The sequence below is a fragment of the Gavialis gangeticus genome, unplaced genomic scaffold (assembly GCF_001723915.1).
Source record: "Gavialis gangeticus isolate Ggan-Ray unplaced genomic scaffold, GavGan_comp1, whole genome shotgun sequence".
Lineage (NCBI taxonomy): Eukaryota > Metazoa > Chordata > Crocodylia > Gavialidae > Gavialis > Gavialis gangeticus.
Genome location: NW_017729004.1, coordinates 67,659,467 through 67,682,890, shown reverse-complemented (window position 1 = coordinate 67,682,890; position 23,424 = coordinate 67,659,467). Strand labels below are relative to the sequence as shown.

The window sequence follows — 23,424 nt, the reverse complement described above, 5'->3', positions numbered from 1 at the left end:
CATCCACTACCACCCTCTGGGCATTGTTGGTGGTGTGGTGCTCTAGAAGTGTTCCAGTGACAGGAGGCTTTGCCCACACCAGGGCTGAGTGGTGAGGAGCTATGCCCATACTGCAGATGGGGAACAGCAACAAGTGGTGGTGCTGGTGGCCAGCTCAGAACACCAGCCCACCTCAGACCCAAGCCAGGTTGTTCCAGCCTACATCTCTGAAAGACTCCTGGCCACTAGAACATACCAGTGCCTCCCTCCACTCTGCTAATTCTAAATACCTTCATGAAGTCATACACTTGAGTATGTCAACGTAGCACAATGTGGTGCTGTACAGAGATACCTGAGTAAGTTCTAAAGTAGCTTGAGTACCAGAAATGGTATAGCCATATTGTTGAGGCAATCCACGTAGGCTAATATACCTGCTTTTCTAGACAACGTGCCTTACTAATGTACCTATATTGCTTCTGATACCCAAGCCAGATTGTCCAGATCTAGTTCAGCCATTAATACACCGCACAAAATGTTGTGTAGACATACTTTGTGTACTGTTCAAGACTCCAACATGTTTTTCATGCTGATTCCAATATGTGTATCTGCCTGCCTCTTCAGGTACTCTCTATTCATGCTCCTACAACTGAAAATGATCAGAAGTCATGACAATTCAGAGGGCTGTGTATGCCATAGAAGTGCATAACTTTTACAAGTGCTTCTTTTTGTTGTCCATCTACTGAGATTCTGAGATTATAGCAACTGAAGAACTTTGGCACAAACTGCAATAGTTCAGGCTTTTCCCCCTCAGTTCAAAACCCCATGTGTCAGCCACAAGATGGAAATCACATAAGTTTAAGTCATTCTTTAGCCATAACACTTGGGGCTTTCTCTAAGTTTCCTCAGCTATCTCTCAAATGAGATTTTTGAAGCAGTGATTGCTACTTCTCCAAGTTCAACTACAATACCTGGATCTCTTTGAATATAAGATACCAGATTACAGGTAATATATGAGCTTCCACCTGGAACTGTTATTGACTCTTCCTTTCACAGTCATCTCACTTCTATCCTCTTGTTGAAGTTGGTTCACTGCAGTTTTTGACTCAGTAGTTAGACTTCTGCCTATTCATTTGGTAATGAAATCATCTTAATCAAATGAGAACTCCATTCTTGCTTACAGTGCTCAGTTAAATGCTAGTGTTAATGTGTAAGACTGGATAAATGAGAACTAGGATCTAGTTGGTCCCACAAATAGCCTTTGAGAAATGCAAAGTTATGTAAGGAATGCTTTATACTTCATCCCTTTCAGTTTATTGCGTACCACAAAGGAGCTGTGGATTTCAGGGGTTGCAAACCATTTTCTGGGAGATGGTACAATTGTACAGACATCCTTGTCCATTGTCTTGGGATCAGTCCTAAAAGAGTTTATCAATAAGAGGTACTAACAGTTTATTCCGGGACATTGCAAAGTACATTCAAACAGTTATGCTAGGACTGCATCATTGGATCAGTGGCAGAAAAACAGCACTGCTGCCAGCAGTTCACTAACCCCTGATTAGGAGGACAATATAGGTACAAGCCAATCCTGGGATATTTTAGTTCCAGGACAAACATAGACACAGTTTATCCAGAAATAAATACAATGTCTGTTTCTAGCCAGAGAGATAAATGTTCACTGTACTGTTTCACTTGAGCATGGTAAGTGAAAACCACGTTTTCACTTGCATGCTGTTAAACATGTACTTTGCACTATATCTGTCTAAACTTAGCTGTGATAACCAAGCCCTACTAGATTTTAAACTGCCTCTGTTTTCCACACAGACCCCTTGCTGGTAGCTTTGCCTGGGGAAGATCTTTTGTTTTTGAAATTTAAATTAATTTGATCTTTAGTATCTGCTGCTCAGTTGTTTTTTGCACAAAATTGGGGTTTGGAAGAATTTTCAGTCTCCTATGACATGCCTTTGCTGTAAACAATTGAAATACATGACCTTTGATTCTGGTACCATTTGGTTACTAATTTCCTTAGGCTTCAGAGGAGTTAAATGTCTTTTTGAGGTGGGTGGAACACGTTTTGACCTAGCAGTGTGTAATTTATCCAACTGCTGCTCAGTTTGGAAGTATTTCTCTTTCCAATCTCTTTCAGAATTTCTTACAAGTATTAAATGACCTTCAGTTTCTTCACCAGCTAAACCTAGCTTTATTATTTGGTCTTTCTTTCTCTTCCATCTCTTGATGAAGCTATCTCTTACTCTCGTCAGAACATTCATCCTTGATAAATCTCAGTTCAAATAAGAGTTCATCATAGGGCATATTTTCTTCTGTTGACTATCCAGACTAGTACTCTTTGAATCCCAAGTGTGGTTAGCAGTGAGTTATGCCTGGAATCTTGTATATGAGAGGGCAAATCTCTCTCCTTTAGTTCAATAGCCTTAAGAATTTTTGAGCTAATGCCTGTATTTGTGCAGGTAAACAGAAGGTCATTTTCTGATATGATAATACATCTCAGAAAGCATACTCTTAAGCTCAGAGGCATTCACTATAGTGGCTTTTCTAGATCCTAAAACAGTCTCCAGCAGTTGCCTACCCTCAGCTCTGGGTGCAATAAACTCTCAGTGAACTTTTTCCTCTTGATTTTGTGAGGGGCTTCATTGTCTACTACAAAATCTCAGGTTTGAGTTTGCCAAGTGAGAAAATTGACGTTTCCACTGGGTCTGGGAGAACAGCCTGCACAAAAAGAAACTTAGTTTCCATCTGCTATAATCTTTACCTCAGATTTCAAAACCTGTTCTAACAACAGTGTTACATCTCAAGAAAGATTCACAACAGGATGGGGGGCCTCCACTGAATGGTTGCCTGTAAGCCTGTAGGTCTACTATCTGTTAACAATCCAACTTGTTAATCATAGGTATAAATAAAACGTGTCTCAGTAAAGTGCACAGGTTCCCCTTCCTCAGTGTGCTGGGAGTCTCCTCTTCCTCAGTGTTATGGTATGTTTCTACAGGCTGTAACCCCAAATTTTGCCAAGTATCTATGAATATGCAGAAAATTTAGATCTTGTGTATAATTTTTTTAAAGTCCAGATGCCATTGTTCTTAGAAAAAGACATCTCACTTGAAACTCTGTATAATCCTTCCCTGTCCTAACACCATTTGTGTGATGAAACAGTGAAATACTGGGGAAGCATCATATACAACTCTTAAACTCCCTTTTTTCCTGCATGTCATTTTGACTAGTTGCTGAAACACTGGCCTGAAAAATCTTTCCAGAATTTTATGGAAAGCATCACACACAGTCATCTTTTAAGGAGAGCATCATACATTTTTTCTAAATAAAACAACCACTTAATACATAGCGGAGGGACGAGGAGGGGCAGAGGCTGCAGATACAGGTGGGAGAGGGCAGGCAGCTGTGGCTCTGACTGGCTCTTACGTAGGTTAGGGGCCAGTATCAGAGCTGCAGCAGCTGTCTGCCCCCTCTTCCACCTTGTACTGAAATCCCAGACAAGGAAATTTTTACCCGAGGCAGAATGGGGTTAAAAACCTCATTTTTGAGTCAAGTAATTGTGGCATTTATATACTAGATATTTGTTTGCAAGCCCTTGTCTTAACTTTACACCTGAAAAGCATTGTGAACTCTTGCAGAGCTTTCTAAAGTATAATAGTATGTCTGCTCTATCTACTGTTTTGTAATACTGTGAGATTTTATCAGAAATGATTAAAGTACAACTTAGTGTATTAGCTGCTCTTGTATCCAGATTTTTAAAAAGTCATCGGACTAAATGTTTTTCCTCCTATCTTTTTAATCTTTACAGAATTTACAGAAAATTTCAGTACCTTTTAAATCCTCGTCAAGTTTATAGTCTTGCTGGAAATGGACCAATGCCAGGGTAAGTCTAAGGCTAATATCATTACAGGAGCTCATTTAATAAAATACAGTATAATTAAATAAACATAGTGATATATATAGATATAGATGGCTTTGAATATATCAACCAAACATAGTTATGAATTAATAATTGAAAGAATGACACAAATTATGTGTGTATATATACTTGTAAAACTACACATCATCTATACTGCACTCTATGCTATCAATGCATTGTACTGTCTCCCTATGTGATGTATTATATTTTCCTTGTACCTTTGACTGCTTGACCTGCACTCTGAATCCCCTCTGGGACCACTTCTACATTCTATGCATCTAAGCACCACCTCAAAGAGGCATCTCTGGGAGTTATAGTTTCTTCCCCCCCCCCAATGTGAAATATTTCTGCAAAGATTTATATCTCTTCTAAGCCATCAAACAACTTCATAGATTCAGTGGTCAGTAAAGAGAAAAAAGCATTTGACTTAATTTAGAGTGCATAGGTTATAGTAGCTGCAGCAGTTCCAGGGAGAACATTGTGCCAGCTAAAGTAACGCTTCTTCAGCCACACCCTCGGTATGCTTCTTCCTTGTTCTAGCTCCTGCTATGGAAAGAAGTAGAGTAGGTAACATATAGCTGACAACACAAATTTAATGCCAACTAAAGGAATCTACACCTGCAGTTTTAAGGTAAATTTCTTATTTTCTACTATCTGAGCCTGAGTAGTGGGGAATAGTCAAACCCATGATGAAGGATTTTAAGAAGTGTTGTATATTAATTAAATTAAATTCCTAAATTTCACATTAGCCAGGAGAAAAATGGAATGAAAGTATTTGCACATTCATGCTATGTTGTATGCATTATGCAATATTAGTTTTTACGTTTCCTATTTTGTGTGGGTTTTTAGGAATTTTTCTAACTATTTCTTTTTGGTTAGGCGAGGCCTAGACCCCAGCATAGAGCTGCACCCTCCCCTCCCCTCCCCCGCAACATCCAAGTTCACCTCTTGCAGGTTGCAGTGAGGGAGTAGAATCTCTGGACTGGGCTGGCATGAAAGCAACCCTATGACCTCCACAGCTTGGCCAGTTGCAGAAGGTACCAGGGTCATGTGCACTTGGTGTGTTGCAAGCGTTTTTGGCCTGCACCAAAGGGTGCCAGAATACTAGGACCTAGGAGAGGGAAAGCTTTCAGCATCCAAGGAAGGGCAGGCAGGTGGACACCCCTGGAGATTTCAGGACCAGGTGGGGCGTGGTCAGCTGTATCAGGGTTGCAGGTAGAGGTCACTGGAAATTTACAGGTTGAGGCATGGGATGTTGCCAGCATTGTGGGGACATCTGCGGTAAGCCCCTGGAAAGTTTGAGATCATGGCGGTGGCCTGGCCAATGGAGACCCAATCATTCTGGAGCAGAGGCCACACCCAGCTGGAGTTAGAGTGAGAGCCATGTGCCATGACCCACACTTACATACAGCCACCATTCATCCATTCATCTACCCTCCTGCCCACCCCACTCCTTGGAGCTGGACCCTCACCCACATGCAGATTCTGAGATCCCATGGGCATCACCACAGACCACCAAAGACCTCTTACCATCCTCTTCCACTACCCGAACCCTGGTGACACAGCTGGGGCCATGGGGAAATGAGTGATCTTCTCTCCGTTTGGGGTGAGCAGGAGACCCAGGACCAGCGGGGTTATGACAGCTCAATGATGCTAGTCCCCAGAATTTTGATGGATGTAGTAGCAGAGGTGCACCTGAAGCTATACCTCAGCTCCCTCTGCATCTTATCGACCATGGTCAAGGCCACAGACCCCAATGTACAGGACGTGGGGGAAAGCTCTGACAGCACAGTTGTCATGACCCAAGACCTGGACCCCAAATGCAGTGCCCACCATCTTCTGGAAGCATACATGTATGTATTGCCCCCTCTGTCCCCTCCCCAGTGTTCAATACAGCTAACTTGGTTGAACACCTAGCACTAGGAATACTGTTCCAACATCACTGCCACAGGTGTTCTGGTCCTCCAACATCTATTCATTTTCCCACTTCCAGATGCCCAGAGCACTCCCTAGTTCCCTAAGTTCCAGAATAGTGGCTGCCATGACAGCACCCAGCCCTCCCCACAGTTCTGGTGAAGTTTTTGGCACCGAGCAACTGCACCTTGCTGCCAAGCCAGGTACTGCTCAAGCCTGCTCCCTGTGACTGTGATGGGGACCCAGGCACTGGAAGAAACATGAAGCCCCTAAAGGGAAGTGGGGGAAAGGGAATGGGCAGGCCGTGTTCATACCCAGCAGGGCAGGGAGATAGCAGCATGATGATGCCATGCCAACCCAAAGCCATCTGTGCAAGCTTTTCTCCAGAAAGTAGGTGCAGGACCTAACCTGCTCCCCTTTCCTCCCCTCCCCCTGCCCCTTGTGGACCAGTGGCCCCTACAAACCATTCCATGGTCACAGGTCTCTCCCAGCCCATTGCTGTGGAGAACCCCAGAAAGGGGGGTCCAAGTGCATGGATGGTAGGTTGTGGGGGGGTCAGTCAATTGCCCTCACACTGACCACTCAAAGCATGGGGCCTCAGGTTACTGATTCCTTGATAGATCTTCAACACAGCTAACACAGTCTTTAGCATTGAGCAGACCAGTCACCCCCTCACCTCCCATCCCAACTCCTTTGTCCCTCCCTAGAGCTCAGTCAAGGTGCCAAGTTCCCCCCTCCCCCAGTGTGGGTATCAGCTCATTATTGCAGAGCCAGAGGTAGCATGCAAACCAGACTCTTATGGTGAATGGCAACCTGGGCTTCTCCTCTGCACCTTGAAAGGAGATGACTCCCCCCCAACCCCTCCCCGGTGTCAAACCCCATGTCTTCTGGGAGACCATGTCCTGCATAAAGAACAGGATGTATTGGCTGGTGTTCCCCAAGGAAAAATGGTCAAGCTTATCCCTCCAGGCCCAGCCAACATTCACCTGGGAAGAGTTAGCAGCGAAGTACTGGTCATGCACAGCAGTTGCCATAACGTCTCTCTTTTAAGGGAAGGATGGCAAGGGTTTTAAGATCTCTGTTGGCAGGAGTCATCCCCAAATCCTCTGAGGAAGTGGAGCAGGTGCCTGCCATAGATCCTGAAGAGGGACCCAGCCCCTCCCTCCCCAGTAACCCATCCCAGCACTGCTGCAGGGCTTAGTGCTCACCCACAGGACCTGTTCTCTGTTTTTCAGGGTAGAAAGCAGAGGGGGGGCTCCCAAACCCAGGGTAAAAAGGGACAAGACAGGGAGCTTATCAAAACTACCTTCCTATCTCTTTGTCAATACGCAGCTGAGTGTTGGGATGGTCTTAAATGCCTGCCCGTATACTTCATTTTTTTAGCAAAAGTTGATACTTTCCCCAAGGATGCTATCTTTCCCCTGTCAAACTGCTGGGACACCACCTGTGTGGGGGAGGACAGTGCACAGAGGACAGAATGATGGCTCAAGGACAGGGGTCATGCAGCTTCAGAGTACACAAGGGACACCTGTAGGTAGTGTCAGAGAAAGAGGGAGGTGATGTTGCAAGTCTTGGTCATTACCTCTGAGTGCTGGGCATGCGCAGATGACTCCTGGCACTGGAAGCTGGGGGAGTGGCATGAGGAGAGACTCCAGATATGAAGGGAGGACATCCTCAGGCCAAGGGATGCCTACACCCAAGCTGCCAAGGTGCAGGAACAGGGGCTTGAGATGGCCACCTGTAGTTTTGAGGAGGGAACCTGTGTCTTAGTAGAGCAAGCAGAGTCCCAGTGCCAGGAGAGGGAGTGTGTGGACAGGGTCCTAGATTGCTTTGTGGCCACTTACACTGCCTCAGACTGGCACCACTGCTGCCTTCTGCAGAGACCCTATAGCCCCCACAGGCTATGGATGGTGGGAGAGACTGCTGACCAGCACCTGATGGCATGCCACTCCCCACTCCGGGAAGTCTTACTTGGGGTGAAAGTAATGGGGGTCCTGTGGGAGGGATCCCTGGGTGCCAGACAGGGGGGAAAGGTCTCCACCATACTCTGATTGGGAAGAAGAGAAGTTGAAGGTGGAGGCAGACCCAGACAGAGTGAGGTGATGGACCTGGTGACCCATGTTTCAGGGAAATAGAGCTTTAGTGGGACATGCTCTGCTGGGTGTTGGTAGGTGAAGAGAATAGGACTGGTGTGCCTGTGGCCCCAAACCAAGGGTATCCCAGACACCATCCTCCTCCCCAGGCTGATCCATCCCCCACAAGCTGTGACAGTTGACTTCTGTAGGCAAGCCCCCCATGCAGTTCTGAGACAGTTCCAGCTGGGTGCAGGAGAGCATGGAACCAGTGGGAGAGCACAGCTCACAAGCCACCTTCGCCAGACTCATCCATCTGCAACATGGGGGCCCCCTGGGGATCTCATTCACCTGCAATCTCTCTCCTGGTCCAGGTCCCCATTTCAGGGGAGCATTGTAATTACAGTGGGGATGGGAAGGTCCTAGCTCCATTCTTCGTCTCAACACATGAGATGGGGTCCAGGCATGGCTGATGGTTGAAGGGTCAGAGTTCCCACAGAGGGAGACTTGAACTTGGAGTGGGGGAGCAGATGGGTCCTGTGAGGGAGCACTAGAAGTCCACAGCCCCTGTTGTGGCCATACCTCCAGCTGTACAATCACCCCCACTCCCAGCCCACTCAGGTGGCTAGTGGGCCAGGATCACCCACCTATCCAGACTCTACACAGAGAACTCTGGCTTTCACTCCTGTGTGCCAGGTTTAAAGCCTTCTTTCTCACACTTCCTTTCCAAGTTTTGTATTGAGTTCTGCCCATGGAGCATGCCTTCTGATGCCAACCCATTCCTTGTTCCCCACCCTAACCTCCCCTGCCCCTGCCAAAGGTTTTTTGGTTTGCATCAATGGGAAGAGGAACCAAGTTCTAGCACAAGCAATGTTCAAATAGGTTTTCTTTAAAAAAACAAACAAACAAAAACAAACAAACAAGGAAAGTTTGGGAATTTTGGCAATTACAACATTGTAAACTGAGATGCATCTCTTTTTTGCATCTCATTCCCCTGAATCTTGTCATATGGCTCTCAGGGGAATTGGTGGGGGGAAAGGCATCCAGGCAGACAGGGTTATGGGCAATCTCACCTGGGATGCAGGACTAGAGCTAGGAGATCAGTCACCTGGTGCCAGGGCATGGGCACTTTAGGACTTGAACTCCTCTGGCCCTACTCATCCATGGAGGGCCCCTGGTCCCCACAAGCCAGGAAGTGGTCTGCCAGGGCTTTGTGGACCTGAACTGTCTGTCAGTTTGCAGGGCTGGTACTCCCAACATCAGCGGGAGGCTTACTCTCCCCAGGCTTCCTTTGCTGTGCATTCTCAGCACACCGTTCCTGATCTATGTACCATGCCCATGGTTTTGCAGATGTTGTGGAGGATGCTTACAGAAATGATGAGGCATAGCAAGTTCTCCTGCACCTCAAGATGCCCGCTGGGAGCCTGCCAGCATGCCTTGACGTGGCCGCTCAACAGTCATGTTCCACCTGCTTAGGTAATAGTTGAAGTGTTATTTTTGGCAGTCCAGCTGAGGCAGTAGTAGGTTAGCCATGGCTTAAGTACTGTGGGGCCATTGCTTAGCTCCAGCCATTGCTGTGGCCATGATGTTCTCCTGTGATGCTGTACCTGCTCAGGCAGTAGTTAAAATGCTGTCTTTGGCAGTCCAGCTGCCCCATGTAGGGCTTCATGAGCCAGGTCCCTGGTGATAAGGGGAGGGACAATGATGCTTCCCATGAAACTAGAGACCCACTAGAGATTGTAGTACCCATTTTTCATCAATTGAGGGAGGAGGGAGTTGCAGAAGACATGGGTATCATAGCTGCTGCCTGCCCAGCTGGTGAAGATATGGGTGAAGTGGCCCCAGAGTTCAACAATGCCCTTCAGGATAACAGAGAAGTAGCCCTTGCACTTGAGGAACACCTGGGTGCCTTGGGGCAGGAAGAGGATGGAGATGTGGGTGCTGTCCATGGCTTGTAGGGAAGCCAGTGACCACTTCCTGTGGGTTGATGAGGCATTTTTCCAGGACATTCTGAATGATGAGGCACATCTTACCCAACCTTACCTGTTTTGTGAGGGAGTGGAGACTGCTGGAGTTGGCCAGTTTCCAGATGATGCTGGCCACCCACTTCTCTGGTGTGGGTGGGGAGCATGTGCCAATGCACAGTCACATGATGTGGAGGCCACCTGGGCGATGATGTCCAAGAAGGTGGTCCAGCTCATGCAGAAGTTCTGAACCTGCTGTTTGTCAGCCTAGTATCCAGCAAGATCTGCTCCCATCAATCACTGCTGGTGGCAAAGGCCCAGAGCTGGTGCTCAGCAGTCTGAAAGTGATGCCTAAACACCCCAGCTTGCTGGGTGGCCCCATCCTCAGTGGCCTCATGGAAGCCGGTGGCCCAGTCCAGGATGCTTGGTGGGTGGAAGGGGTGGTAAGTGGCCCTGTCTGGAGTGGCCAGCTGCTGACTGGTGGGCAGTAAGCTGCATCTTATGGAGCCCACCTGCTGGGTCATATCCAGTTGGCCATGCATGATGTCATAGGAGACACATAGGGGGGACGTGGGGTGGGGGGCACATGCCCCTCCGACGGGGCCATCCCCGTTACTGACACCACCGGCCACTTCTGCAGATGCTCGCCATCTCTACCCTTGCCACCGACATTGCTGGTAGCTTCTGTGGGTGTTCCTCCAGACTCAGGAGGCACCAGTCACCCATGCATGATGTCCTGTAGCCTCCAGCCAGAGTTGCAATAGGCAGGAAGCAGGATATACCACAGCTCCTGGGTCTTCAGTCTTGGGCCTGGGTGGTGTGGTGCCATGGTGGAGTGCTGTTGCACTTAGAAAGTGTTTTTTTTTAAGTTAGCACTTTGAGAACTGACACAACATTTGGTTGATGAATAGCAGAAAGGCCTGTTTTAGTAACTTCCAACAAGCTACAAAACTAAATAACAGAAAAAGGCTCTTTCCCAATATAAAACAAGCTTTTAGTTCTTAGTATTATCTTAGCTGCACAGAGATCTTTACCCAATACAGGCAGAAAGAAGTTCTTGTACAGCCTCAAAGCGTGGATCCTTCACTTGTTGGCTGGATGGCAGGATGGTTTGGTTTAGACACACCTTGCTGGTAAATTTGCTTAGTTTTTAAACTGTTTAATTATATACCTTCATAACATTTTTCCGTGATGGTTGGCCGAGTAGAGCCCAAGCAAATGGAGGAAAAGATTGATCATCCTAACACAAGTGTTAATTACCTGGCTCCTGTTCTGGACCTGTCTAGGTGTGACGACTGTTGTTCTTTCTGCAGCCCCTGCAATTATAGGTCAGTTTACAGGTGATAGGTCTGAGTGATCCAACAGGATCCTTAGAGGTGTCACCAAACCTGTTTTGGGGTACAGGCAGTCCTCAACTTAAAACATTTTGAGTTACAACATTTTGCACTTACAACTTTATAAATTGACACCATTTCAACTTTATGACATCAGTTTTGACTTAACAACACTTAATCCGATGCAACGCCACTCCAGCGAACAAGTTTGCTGCATCGCTCATCTCCCTGGAGATCAATATCAATCAATATGATTGTTATTAACAATATAAATACATTAATGTAGCTATATTACTCATCTATAGTTGATCGAGTACAAAATTCTGAGGTATTCTTAGTAAAAATAGGGTATAAGGCCTTGGTTCAGGAATCAATCTCCATTTATAACATTTATAAGAAAATTTGTTCCGAGTTGCAACGTTTCAGCTTAAGACACAATTTTCAGGAACCAATTGTATCATAAGTCAGAGGACTGCCTGTATTTGTAAATCAATGGGGCAAATTTTCAATAGCTTGCACTGGTATTTTCTGTTTACCCAACTCAAGACATATATTACACTTTGTGATATTGTGCCTGTTAATGTGAGCAGGGTGTATTTGTCACATACAGGGCATACCTTCCTATATCTTTTACAAGTTCCTTTTGAAATGCATATTTAGTCTTTTGTTTTCTTTAGCAGCTAGGTCAATTGAAATGCATATGTGTTACCTTGCCTTCACTGGGTCAGCCTTTTCTTGCTTTCTTAAGTATACATACATGTGATGAGTGGGTCAGGTCTCTGTCAACAATTTTAACCAGTTTTATTATTTTATAGCATAGGTCTGGTATTGGGTGTACCATAAGCACTCCACTCTCTCAATGCCTAGTGGGTTGCAAGCCATTAGCGGAGTTTGATTTTCTTGTGGTAGTCTTGTTACCATAGTCCAGTCTTGCCCCAGCTCTTGTCTTGTACGCTGTCCAAGTTTTCAGTTTTCATGTGCAGCAGTGTGGGCAGGCTTGGACACAGAGATGCATTCAATTAACAAGGGAAGGCTCTGGACAGGGAGCAGGGGAGGGTTTGTGGTGAGACAGCAGGGGTTTGGGAGCATGGTTACCTGTGTCCAGCACCAATCAGGTGTGGCCTGGGAGCTTGGCTGTGGTCAGCAGTATCCAGCAGCACAGAGCACCTGCACAGTAAGCTGGAAAGTGTGCAGGAGCACTCCCTGTCTGCCTGCCACCACCAGCGCAGGCTACCTGTGTGGCATCCCCATCCCTCGTCCCCTCCATCCCACCTGCAAGGGCGAACACGTATGCTGGTTGCTTCCATTCTAAACTGGGTTTCTACGAGTAAACCACATAACTTAGATTCTTCCCCCAGTTTTTTGAACATCTGTACTCACCTCTAGAGACCTCAGCTCCTAAAACCATTGAAATAATTCTCTTCAAAGTTATCCTGTGTAGGTTTCATTGAAACATACAGAACAAACTAGGTCTGAAGGCTCTTATAGATATAGAATGGTCTGAAGTCGGAGTGTATGTGCTAGCTTTGTCAAGTAATATGATGATGTGAAAGGACAGTGCATTTTAAGGCACAAGAGGGCAGTGTTAAGTGCAGACACAAAGCCTTAATGGGAAACTTTTAAAATTGGTTTCTCTGAACCAAACCTGTGCTTTAAGGAAATATATTTTTTCTTTTTTTTACTAGGAAACTAGTTTTATGTCAGAGTACATGTGAAGAAACATCTAATTAGTTTTCAAATGTTCATTACATTTTATTAGGGTTATTTCTCTATTTGTATATTTAATTCATTCAACAGGGTCAGTTCATTGCATGTTATTCCTTGGTGCTTCTGGCAGTTGACAGTTAGTAGTTGGATTGTCTCTTTAAGAGGATCATTGCTTCTATATAGTTCCATACAGCTGAATAAGTCATCTTTTCTCAGCCATTTACTCATTTTTCTTCCTGTTTGCATAGGAGTTTTATATATATATATAAAAAAAAAAAAATCCCCCAAAATCTAGAACAAGCAAACAGGAAAAAAAGCAGCAGTAGCAAAAAACAATTGCTTTAGTTGTTTCATATCAGAAAGTATACAATCACACAAACTACTGTCACTGACTGGGGAAAAAAGGCTATACAAATGTAAAATACATTTTTAAATTATTTGGATCATTCATGATCACTGGGTCTCTGCACTATTTTGTCAAGCATTTCAATTCAAATGCGTTTATCACATTTATGCAATAATAGAATCATAGAAAATTAGGGTTTGAAGGGACTTCAGGAGGTCATCTAGTGCAACACCCTGCTCAAAACAGGACCATTCCCAATTAGTTCATCCCAGACAATGCTTTGTCTAGCCAGGTCTTCCATACCTCTAAGGGTGGATATTCCACAACCTATCTGGGTAGCCTGTTTTAGTGTTTTACGAGCCTCTTAAGAGAGCTTTCCTAATATTTAATCTAAACTTCCTTACTGCAACTTGAGACCATTGCTCGTTGTTCTGTCATCTGCCATCACTGAGAACAGTCCAGCTCCATCCTCTTTCGAACCACCCTTTCTGGTTGTTGAAGGCTGTTATTAAATTCCCACTCAGTCTTCTCTTCTCCAGACTAAATAAACCCAGTTCCCTTAGGTTTTCCTTGTAACTTATGTTCCCTAGCCCCCCCACCCAACCATTTTTGTTGGCCTCCACTACACTCTGTCTAATTGGTCTACATCCTGTCTGTAGTGGAGGGTGGGGGGGCAAAACTGGACAGAATATTCTAGATTGTGGCCTCACCAATGCCAAATAGAGGGGAAGAATCACTTCCCTTGATCTGCTGGCAATGCTTCTACTAATGTAGCCCAGTATGCCATTAGGCTTTTTGTAAAAAAGGACACACAGTTGGCTCATATTCAGCTTATTGTCCGTTGTAACCCCCAGGTACTTTTCTGCAGAATTTCTGCTTAGCCAGTTAGTCCACAGCCTGTACCAGTGTATGGGACTGTTCTGTCCTAAGTGCAGAATTTTGCACTTGTCCTTATTGAACCTCGTGAGATTTATTTTGGTTCAATCCTCTAATTTCTTTAGCTCTCGGAATCCTAGCCCTGCCCTCTAGTGTATTTACTACTCTCCCCAGCTTGGTGTCGTCTTTAAACTTGCTGAGGGTGCACTCTATGTAATCTTCCAGGTCATTGATGAAATATTGAAAAAACCTAGCCCCAGGATCAACCCCTGCAGCACTCCACTTGATACAAGCTGCCAACTACCCTCTGAACCCAATGATACAGCCAGTTTTCTGTTCACCGTACAATCCATTCGTCCAGCCCGTACTTCCTTAGCTTGCCTGCGAGCGTGTTGTAGGAGACGGTATCAAAAGCCTTGCTAAAATCAAGTTATATACCACATCTACAGTCTCCCCTGCATCCACATAGTAGAAGGCAATCAGGTTGGTCAGGCATGACTTGCCTTTGGTGAATCCATGCTGTTTCTAATCACCACCTTCTCTTCCAAGTGCTTAGAAATGGATTCCTTGAGGGCTTCATGATTTTTCCAGCATCTGACGTAAGGCTGACTGGTTTGTAATTCCCCTGATCTTCCTCCTTTCATTTCTTAAAAATGGATTACCCTTTTGCAATCATCTGAGATCTCCCCTGGTCGCCATGAGTTTTCAAAGATGATGTCCAGGAGGGCTGCATGAAGCTTCAGTTCCCAATTCAATTTGGCGGATATTTGGCCTGATTTGGTGGTCGAATCTCCAAATCCAAATCGAATCAGAGAACCCTTTAATCTCTCCGAATTGAATCAGAGCCCTCTGAATCGATTCAGAGAGATTCAGAAAGATTCACCAATTCAACATGGATACAACTTTAAATGTTTTTTCTACATACCTCCTAGGTAGCAGGTGGCTCATGAGTGCTGCTATGCTGGGGCACATGGAGTGTCCCACAGAAGTGCAGGGGGCTCCCCAGGGCACTTGGCATTAGATCGAGTGGTACCTCGAGGTATGTAGGAAAAACATTTAAAGCTGTGTCTATGTCCGAATCACTGATTCTCTGAATCAGCATTGAATTTTCAGATTCAGCCGAATAGAATCAGGGGCAGTGATCTGAATCAATGAACTGAATTACTGTCCCCGATTTGAGCCAAATCTGAATTGAATAGGGCCCACTTTGCACACCCCTAATGTCCAGTGGCTTTACAATCTCATCAGACTACTCCCTCAGCACCCGTGCATTCATCACATCTGACCCTATGGATTAATACACATCCAGCTTTTCTAAATCATCCCTAACTTGTACTTTTGCCACTGTTGGCTGCTCACCTTCTCCCCAAACTATGCTGCCAGGTACAGTAGTCTGGAAGTTGATGTTGCCTGTGAAGACTAAGCAGGTAAAAGAGGCATTGAGTACTTAATGCCTTTTCCACCTCATCTGTCACCAGGCTGCCTCCCCCGTTCAGTAAGGAATGCACAGTTTCCCTGATCTTCCTCTTATTGCTGACATATATTTGTAGAAACCCTTCTTGCTACCCTTCACATCCCTTGCTAGCTGCAACTCCAGTTGTGCTTTGGCCTTCCTGATTTCATCCCTGCATGCCTGAGCAATACTCTTATACTCCTCCTTAGCAGCTTGTCCAAGTAGTTTGTCCATTCCTCATAAACTGTTGCAAGCAATAATATTAATTTTATTTTTGTGTGTTGTAATTGTTTTCTGTAGAAGTAAACTATCCACTGTTTAATACCTACATTTTGTGTTTAGGAGTTTATACAGTGTGATCTCATCTTGAGGGACCATTCTGTACCATTCAACAACCAGAGATATGATGTTATGGTTTTGTGCCCTGAGTCTCTAAATTCTTCAGTTAACATGAGTTCAACATTTCACTGTATTTGTATAGGAGCTTTTTATGCTCCTAGGGGAATGAGATGCTCTACAGGAAAGGGGAAAGTACAGGATTGCACAGTGTCTATGTGGTTGCAGTACTGCAACAAAAAGGCTAAATCCTTTAAAAACATTCCTCAACAGTAACAGGTCAGCAGAGGAAAGGTTTTTGAATCTTGTAAAGGCAAATTTGCTACTGCTCCCTGACTCTTGCTAGGGTGAATTTTCTCTTGCTTCTTGAATCTTGATTGAGTAATGGTCATTACCCAGGACTGGAACATTTTGTAGTTTGAGACTGATTAGAGAGGTAGAGGAACAGGGACAATGCTGGCTGTTTCTGGTGACTTTTCAGAATGACCAAGATACGCTTTCTAAAGCTGTCTGGTTCTGTCTCAGTTTAAGGTTGACAGGCCTCATGTACATAATTCAAATAAGCATATGTATATGGTGTATATAAACAAATCACACCACACGTGACTCTGTGACATTGATTCCTCTCTAGAAACAGAAACTGACCCGCTGTGAGGCCCTGAAATCAACCACTGCTCAGCCAAAGGGCAACAGTCACATTAAGCATTGGCACATATTAATTAATGGTTTAGAAATACTTTATTTGGGAGCAGAGAGATAAGGGTGCACTGGAGAAGCCCTGTAAGCTCTGCAGCTGAACAAAAGTATAAAAGGTACTGCACAGTTACAGACTGCCACAGTTAACAAAGTGACATGAAAATTGCCAGGCTGATACATTGTGTAATTTGTGCCTAGCACCTGTGTTTTTAGCCTTGAAAAGAGTTTCCCTATTTGGTTGTTATATCTCTATGGGAGCCTTCTACTTCTGACAACAACTGTTATTGTGGATTTAATGATCTTGAAGAATCTGAAATTCAGTCATTATTCACCTCATAGAGAGCTGGAAGAATAGCAGTTCGGCTGTAGACCCACATGTCACTGTAGAGAGGTCACCATTTCTCAAAGGTTTTGTCCAGCTGAAAAGACTCCACATTCCATTAGGCGTATTATTTGAAATGTCTAATTTATGTTATTTTTATACCTGATAATAGGAATTATTTCCACAAAAGTTGTTCTTCTGTTAACTATCTTAAACACTTAATTTGATAAAATGCCATTTTTAAGAACTCCATACACAAGTTTGTACCAACAATCCTATTTAAAACTTCACTTCCATCTGTTTAAAAGGCACCTAACTCTGCAGCATGAATTGTGATGAATCCCTACAACTCTCTATAATTCAGTGGGTAATCTTCAGCACCTTGACCTTTGTGACTTCACAAAACTACAGACCTATTCTGAGAATACACTATTTTTCCTTGATTATTGAAATCCATTACAACAGTTTATTCATGATTACTTTGCTGCTAGGCACCCTACAGTCCACAGAGACTTTTAAACAAAGAGATGTATAACACAGAATATTTTTAGGAGATAAAAGTTGTAACTAGCAATCATAGCTTTCTTAGCAAAATTTGCAGGTTTATGAGTCTTTTAGAGGACCTCTAAGTTTAGAATAGAGTTTAGATTTATAGAATCATGGAAAATTAGGGTTGGGAGGGACCTCAGGATGTCTTCTAGTCCAACCTCCTGCTCAAAGCAGAACAAGCACCAACTACATCATCCTGACCAACGCTTTGTGTAGCCGGGTCTTGGAAACCTCTAAGAATGGAGATTTCACAATCTCTTTGGGTAACCTTTGTTCAAGTGTTTTACTACCCTCCACATGAGAAAGTTCTTCCTAGTATCTAACCTAAACTTCCCTTACTGCAACTTGAGACCATTGCTCCTTGTTTTGTCATCTGCCACCAGAATCTGGGATGTTCTAGTTGGGGATGGTCCTGCTTTGAGCAGGGTGTTGGACTAAATGACCTCTTGAAGTCCCTTGCAACCCTAATTCTCTATGATTTCAGTCAAGTTATTCCACTTTTCCCACAAACACTTCTATGCTTTCTTTAGTGTGTTAATAAACCTTTATCCAAGACTTGTAAAACATATTTTCCTTTTATTAAATCCTTCCTTAAGGCTTGTTTCTGCTACAGTGCCTGGGCAAGGAGGACCATGCATTGTATCCACACACCATCTATATGAAAATATGAGTAGTCACTTAGCTCATTGTGTCTTCCTCCATCATTTATTTTTTTCCATCCATTTGCTGTGTCTTATTAGGTTATAGGCTCACTGGGGCATGTTGTAATTCCTTGCTATATGTCTGTCTTTGCCTCCATATTCCTGAACAGGGACCGAGACATCTCTCCCCACTAGAATTGTGGACGTACCCAGGGGAGGCATTGCCATACCTGGGGTCAGGGATGACTTAGTTAGGGAACTTTTGGAGGGGCTGGACATATTTAAATCAGTAGGTCCAAATGCTCTTCACCCGAGGGCGCTGAGGGAATGGGTGGGGGTCATAGTGGGGCCCCTGGCATGGCTCTTTGAGCACTTGTGGGGCACTGGTCAGGTACCAGAGGATTGGAAAAGGGCCAACGTGGTCTCCATTTATAAGAAGGGGAGAAAGGAGGATCCTGGCAACTATAGGCCAGTCAATCTTATCTTGGTCCTTGGGAAGACCTTTGAGAAAATAATCATGGAGCACATCTGCAAGGGCCCAGCAGGGGAGGTAATGCTCAAGGGCAACCAGAATGTGTTCATTGAGGGCAGGTCCTGCCTGACTAACCTGGCTTCTTTTTATGGTCAGGTAACAAAGTCCCTGAACAAGGGTGGATGCCGTCTTCCTGGACTTTAAGAAGGCCTTTGACACAGTTTCCCACCACATTCTGTTAAAAAAAACTAAGTGACTGCGGCATTGATGCCTACACAGTCATATGGGTGGCAAAGTGACTAGATGGTCGCACCCAGAGAGTAGTGGTGGATGGGTCATTTTTGACCTGGAGGGATGTGGACAGTGGAGTCCCCTAGGACTGTACTGTTCAACATTTTCATCAGTGATCTGGATGTGGAATGCACACTGTCCAAATTTGCTGATGACACCAAGCTGTGGGGTGAGGTGGGCATGCTGGGGGGAGAGACAGAATCCAGCTAGATCTAGACAAATTACAGAGGTGGGCGGATGAGAATAGGATGGAATTCAACGCAGACAAGAGCCAGGTGCTGCATCTAGGGAGAATCTTATATTACAGGAACCAGCAACACACCTATAGGCCTTCTTGTCAACATGGTGGCAGAAAAGGATCTTGGAGTCATTCCAGGATGAACATGAGCTGTCAATGTGAGGAAGCAGTCAGTAAGACTATCCACACCTTGTCGTGCATCTATAGATGCATCATAAGTAGGTCCAGGGAAGTGATCCTTCTCCTCTATGCGGCATTGGTCAGGCCACAGCTGGAGTACTGCGCCTAGTTCAGGACACCGCACTTCAAGAGGGATATGGCTAGCATTGAGAGTGTCCAGAGGAGGGCCACTTGCATGGTAAAGGGGCAGCGGGGCAGGGCCTATGAAGAGAGGCTAAAAGGCTGGAACCTATTCAGCCTCCCCAAGAGAAGGCTGAGAGGGGCTCTGGTGGCTGTTTTACAAACTCAACAGTGGGAATTGGGGGAGGCTCTGTTCCCCCAGGGCACCACCCGGGGATTACTAGGAATAATGGCCACAGATTGTTAGAGAGAAGGTTCAGGTTGGAGATCAGGAGACATTACTTTACGGTTAGGGCTGCCAGGCTCTACAATGGGCTCCCAAGTGAGGTGGTGCTCTCTTCTACCTTGGGGGTCTTCAAGAGGAAGCTGGACAGATATTTGGCTGGGGTAATATGACCCCGGCACCCATTCCTGCCTGGGGCAGGGCGTCAAACCTGGTGATCTGTTTAGGTCCCTTCCGAACCTAAGCACTATGATATTATGTCCAGTATTTCTTTATTATGTCAGTTTATTTATCTGTCTTCAGCTTAATTGACTTTCATTCCATTGGAGAACAGAATTACCCCTTCATGTGCATCCTGAATAAGTATTGGATCACTTATTTGTATATAGTGCTCTTTAGTTTTAGCTGGGGGCTGGGAGGAAGGGGAGTTCATAATAATGCTACAATGTCCTTATCATTCACTTCTGCATGCCAAGTATATCATTAGCCAATATTTTCAGTTTGGATACCTAAAGTTAGTCTCAAAAATATAAATATAGGCTCTGATCTTGCAAGGCAGTTTGCTTTTGCACATGCCTACCATGGAGTATGTTGATTTAACACTTTGTGGACACAGATATTGCAACAACGGACTATCATCCTTCAAATACACCTTTAGTTTTCTATTATAATGCTACAACCTGAATCTGAAGGAAGTACCCTCTACAAACAGTGTTTTTAGCTTGTACAACTGTTTGGCACCCATATACCAGTTAATCTTCACACATTAAATATGATCCTCTGGAGTGGAGTATTTGCCCCTTCCCCTCAATAATTAATTTTGTTTCATGAAAGTGATTTTATTAGAGTAATTTGGTCTAATTAGTATACAAAAACTTGTAACTGAGTGTTATAATGAGGATGAAATGTGGGTTGTCCAGTTACATGGCCAACTTACAACAGCTTTGACAGTCTGGGAGAGAAAAGCTGTGGTCAGATTTTCATTCATAGTCAAGCAAATAAGTGTTTTTCAGGTATTAATATTTACTGCAGCATTTATATTTATGGCAAAATGTAAAAGATATGGTGATAAAATAACAGAGCAAATATTTCAGCAACCAAACTGTGGTTGAGTACTGTTGTTCCTTACTGGTACTTTGTTTAAGAGGCTTCAGTGGCAAGTTTAAGTAGAAAAGGTACATTGGTAGATTTACTCAGTTACCCCAGCATTCTTTATGTGGAGAGGGAGGGATTTAAAAAGTAGCATGATATGGAAGAAATCCATTGTGTGAGTTCTGCCAGCAAAACTTTTTAAAGTGTGTCTGTAGCCAAAGCTCCTCCTTTTTCGGTGGCAGAACTCTACTTTCTGCCAGCAGAATTATACCACCTCTGCCAGGTGGAGTAATAGGTTTTGACATCTAGCAGCCAGCAGACGCTGATACTCTGGCCCCTTCAGTAGCTCGTTCCTAACTGAGATACGTTTTGCACTTTGGAAGCACAGTTGTTCTAGTGGAGCTGTGGAAAACTATCAGAAGCATACAAATGTGCATATGCCTTTGTACCTTGGCAGTGCCAATTGGTGCCAGCTACCACAGCTCTGGGTGCAGGGTAATTGTAGACAATGCCATAGCATTGCTCCAGTGTAAATCTGTTCATGTTAGTTCTGATTTACTTTGAAGCAATGGGGCATGTCCCGATAAGCATACATGTGCAGGGGCACACGTTCCCAGCAGGACAAATAGTAGCAGTACATATTTGCACCTCTGCTATTTGTTCCAGGGCATGTTTCTGCACACATGCTCTGTGTGCAACAAATTGCCTGGATAGGGTAGGGGAGTCTGGGGCATTGGGGGCCTCCACAGGGAGCACTGGTTTCAAGCTACCTGCTTTAGAGCCTGGCTGGCAGACAGAGCCTAGCTCTGGCTGTCTAGGTTCTGTTTCTGGTGGCGTGCACTGCTGCTGTGTGTGCTGTGATGCTTTTTTTTATTGGTGGGTTTTTTGTTTTTACACCAGAATCTCCTCATGTCAAAACCCACCATGCTGCAAATTAGCAGCATGGCAAACGTGTACACATGTGCTGCATGGGTTTGTGGCACTGCAAACCACGTGTGCATGCTTATGGGGATGTGCCCATGGTGTCAACAGTTGAACTTTTCTCTTCTCTCTCCCATTAACACATCTTATCAAGGTCAAACCATACCACATTTTATTTTTGTGTGAGACTGACATATTAGACCGCAGTTAATAAAGATGGTGGAAAGCTATTGGTCATATGAGATAAATGCTCCTACTTAGTTCATGTCTCACTTTAGAGAAAAATTGTTTTAGGAAATATCTTAGAGATTTGATATATCAGTACTGTTTAAGTGAATAGCAAGCAAAAATAGTATTAGAGAACAGTCTTAGTACTGTGTTTGTTTAAAGACAATAGACCTTTTCCAGATACTTGAATAATTTCCCAGGGAAAATTATAGAACTTCAATTATTAAAACCTAGTTCAGTAAATCACGGCTTCTCTACAAAAGATAATTTTATTTCATAAATATAATTTTTACTCCTCCATCCAGGTATGACCCACCTTACTTTCACACAATAAATTGCTTCAGTCTTTTTATGGTCTGGCTGAAGTACTTATCTGAGTTGATTATATTTGATGGGGCTATAAATGTCTGCACTTCAGCCATTCCAGTCTCAATGCAATTGTTATCACAGGGCTTTGTCACACATTATATGTAGGGTATGGTAACTGCACTTAAAATTTTAGTGTCTGAGTGTTCAGTCAGTTAAAATGTGTATTAAGTGCTACTGTAGAGTAGCGAAGTTAGGACTTTTCCAGGGAGGAGTATCTCCAGCTCATAGTATTTGTCCCATTGTCCTACATAGGTAATATGATCAGGAGACTTCAGTGTGGTGGGGGATGTGTTCAAGACTGGTGCAAAACTGAAGGTGGGACCAACAAATGGCTGTTTGTCAGTCCTAGCCCTCACAGCTCACCAGTCTTGAATGGGAGTTAGGGAGGGTTTTATTTAGATTGTAGTAAGTATTACTGTGTGACTGCTCAGAAAACTTTCTAACTTGTAATAATGCTTATTATAATTTAAATAAAGTATATCCTAAGCATAACCTACACAGTCACAGGCTACCTGAACTTATCTAGTTCCCAACAACTATCCCACGCTGCACTGCTAGTCTTGTGAAATCTCCATAAAGCTCCATGAACTGTTTTTTGGAGTTGAGGAAACTGAGGGATAGGTACACAGAAGCCGTTGAAACTGAAACGTTTGAATACAGTGTTACACTAACACACTACAGTGCTAGTGGATGCGAGCCACAAACCACTAAATTATATGTTTAAACCAGTTCAATGCTACTCTGTCAACTGGTGTAAAAGATCAACTAGAAAAAAGTATGAAGAATACAATTTAGTGACAATATATTTTTAATTGTACCAATAGGAAAAAAATCAGATACCAAAATATAGCATTATCTCCTGATAAATTCAATATAGATTTTGCTAGATGTTTCATATATTTCATAGACATTAGGGCTGGAAGGGACCTCGGAAGATCAAGGTCAGCCCCCTGCCCAAGGGGCAAGGAGTCAGCTGGGGTCATAGGATCCCAGCAAGATAAGCATCCAAATTTCTCTTGAAAGCGTTCAAAGTCCAGCCTGAAACTGTCTTGCAAGAGTTTATAACCGTTTGACCTTGTCATCCCTTGGGGCGCTCTGGTGAACAAATGTTCCCCCAGATCCTGGTGAACACCCCTGATAAACTTATAGGTGGCTATCAGATCGCCCCTGAGCCTGCGT

General features: G+C 44.3%; 1 protein-coding gene across 2 annotated transcripts in view; it reads left to right on the top strand.

The window, feature by feature from the left end:
• The window catches only part of DGKB (diacylglycerol kinase beta), a 742,837-nt gene that overhangs the window by 270,742 nt on the left and 448,671 nt on the right, over nt 1-23,424 (top strand). For both annotated transcript variants that reach the window (XM_019508504.1, XM_019508505.1), the window contains one exon: nt 3,791-3,865. In XM_019508504.1, the coding sequence (XP_019364049.1) occupies nt 3,791-3,865 (75 nt within the window). The remainder of the gene's footprint in view (nt 1-3,790; nt 3,866-23,424) is intronic.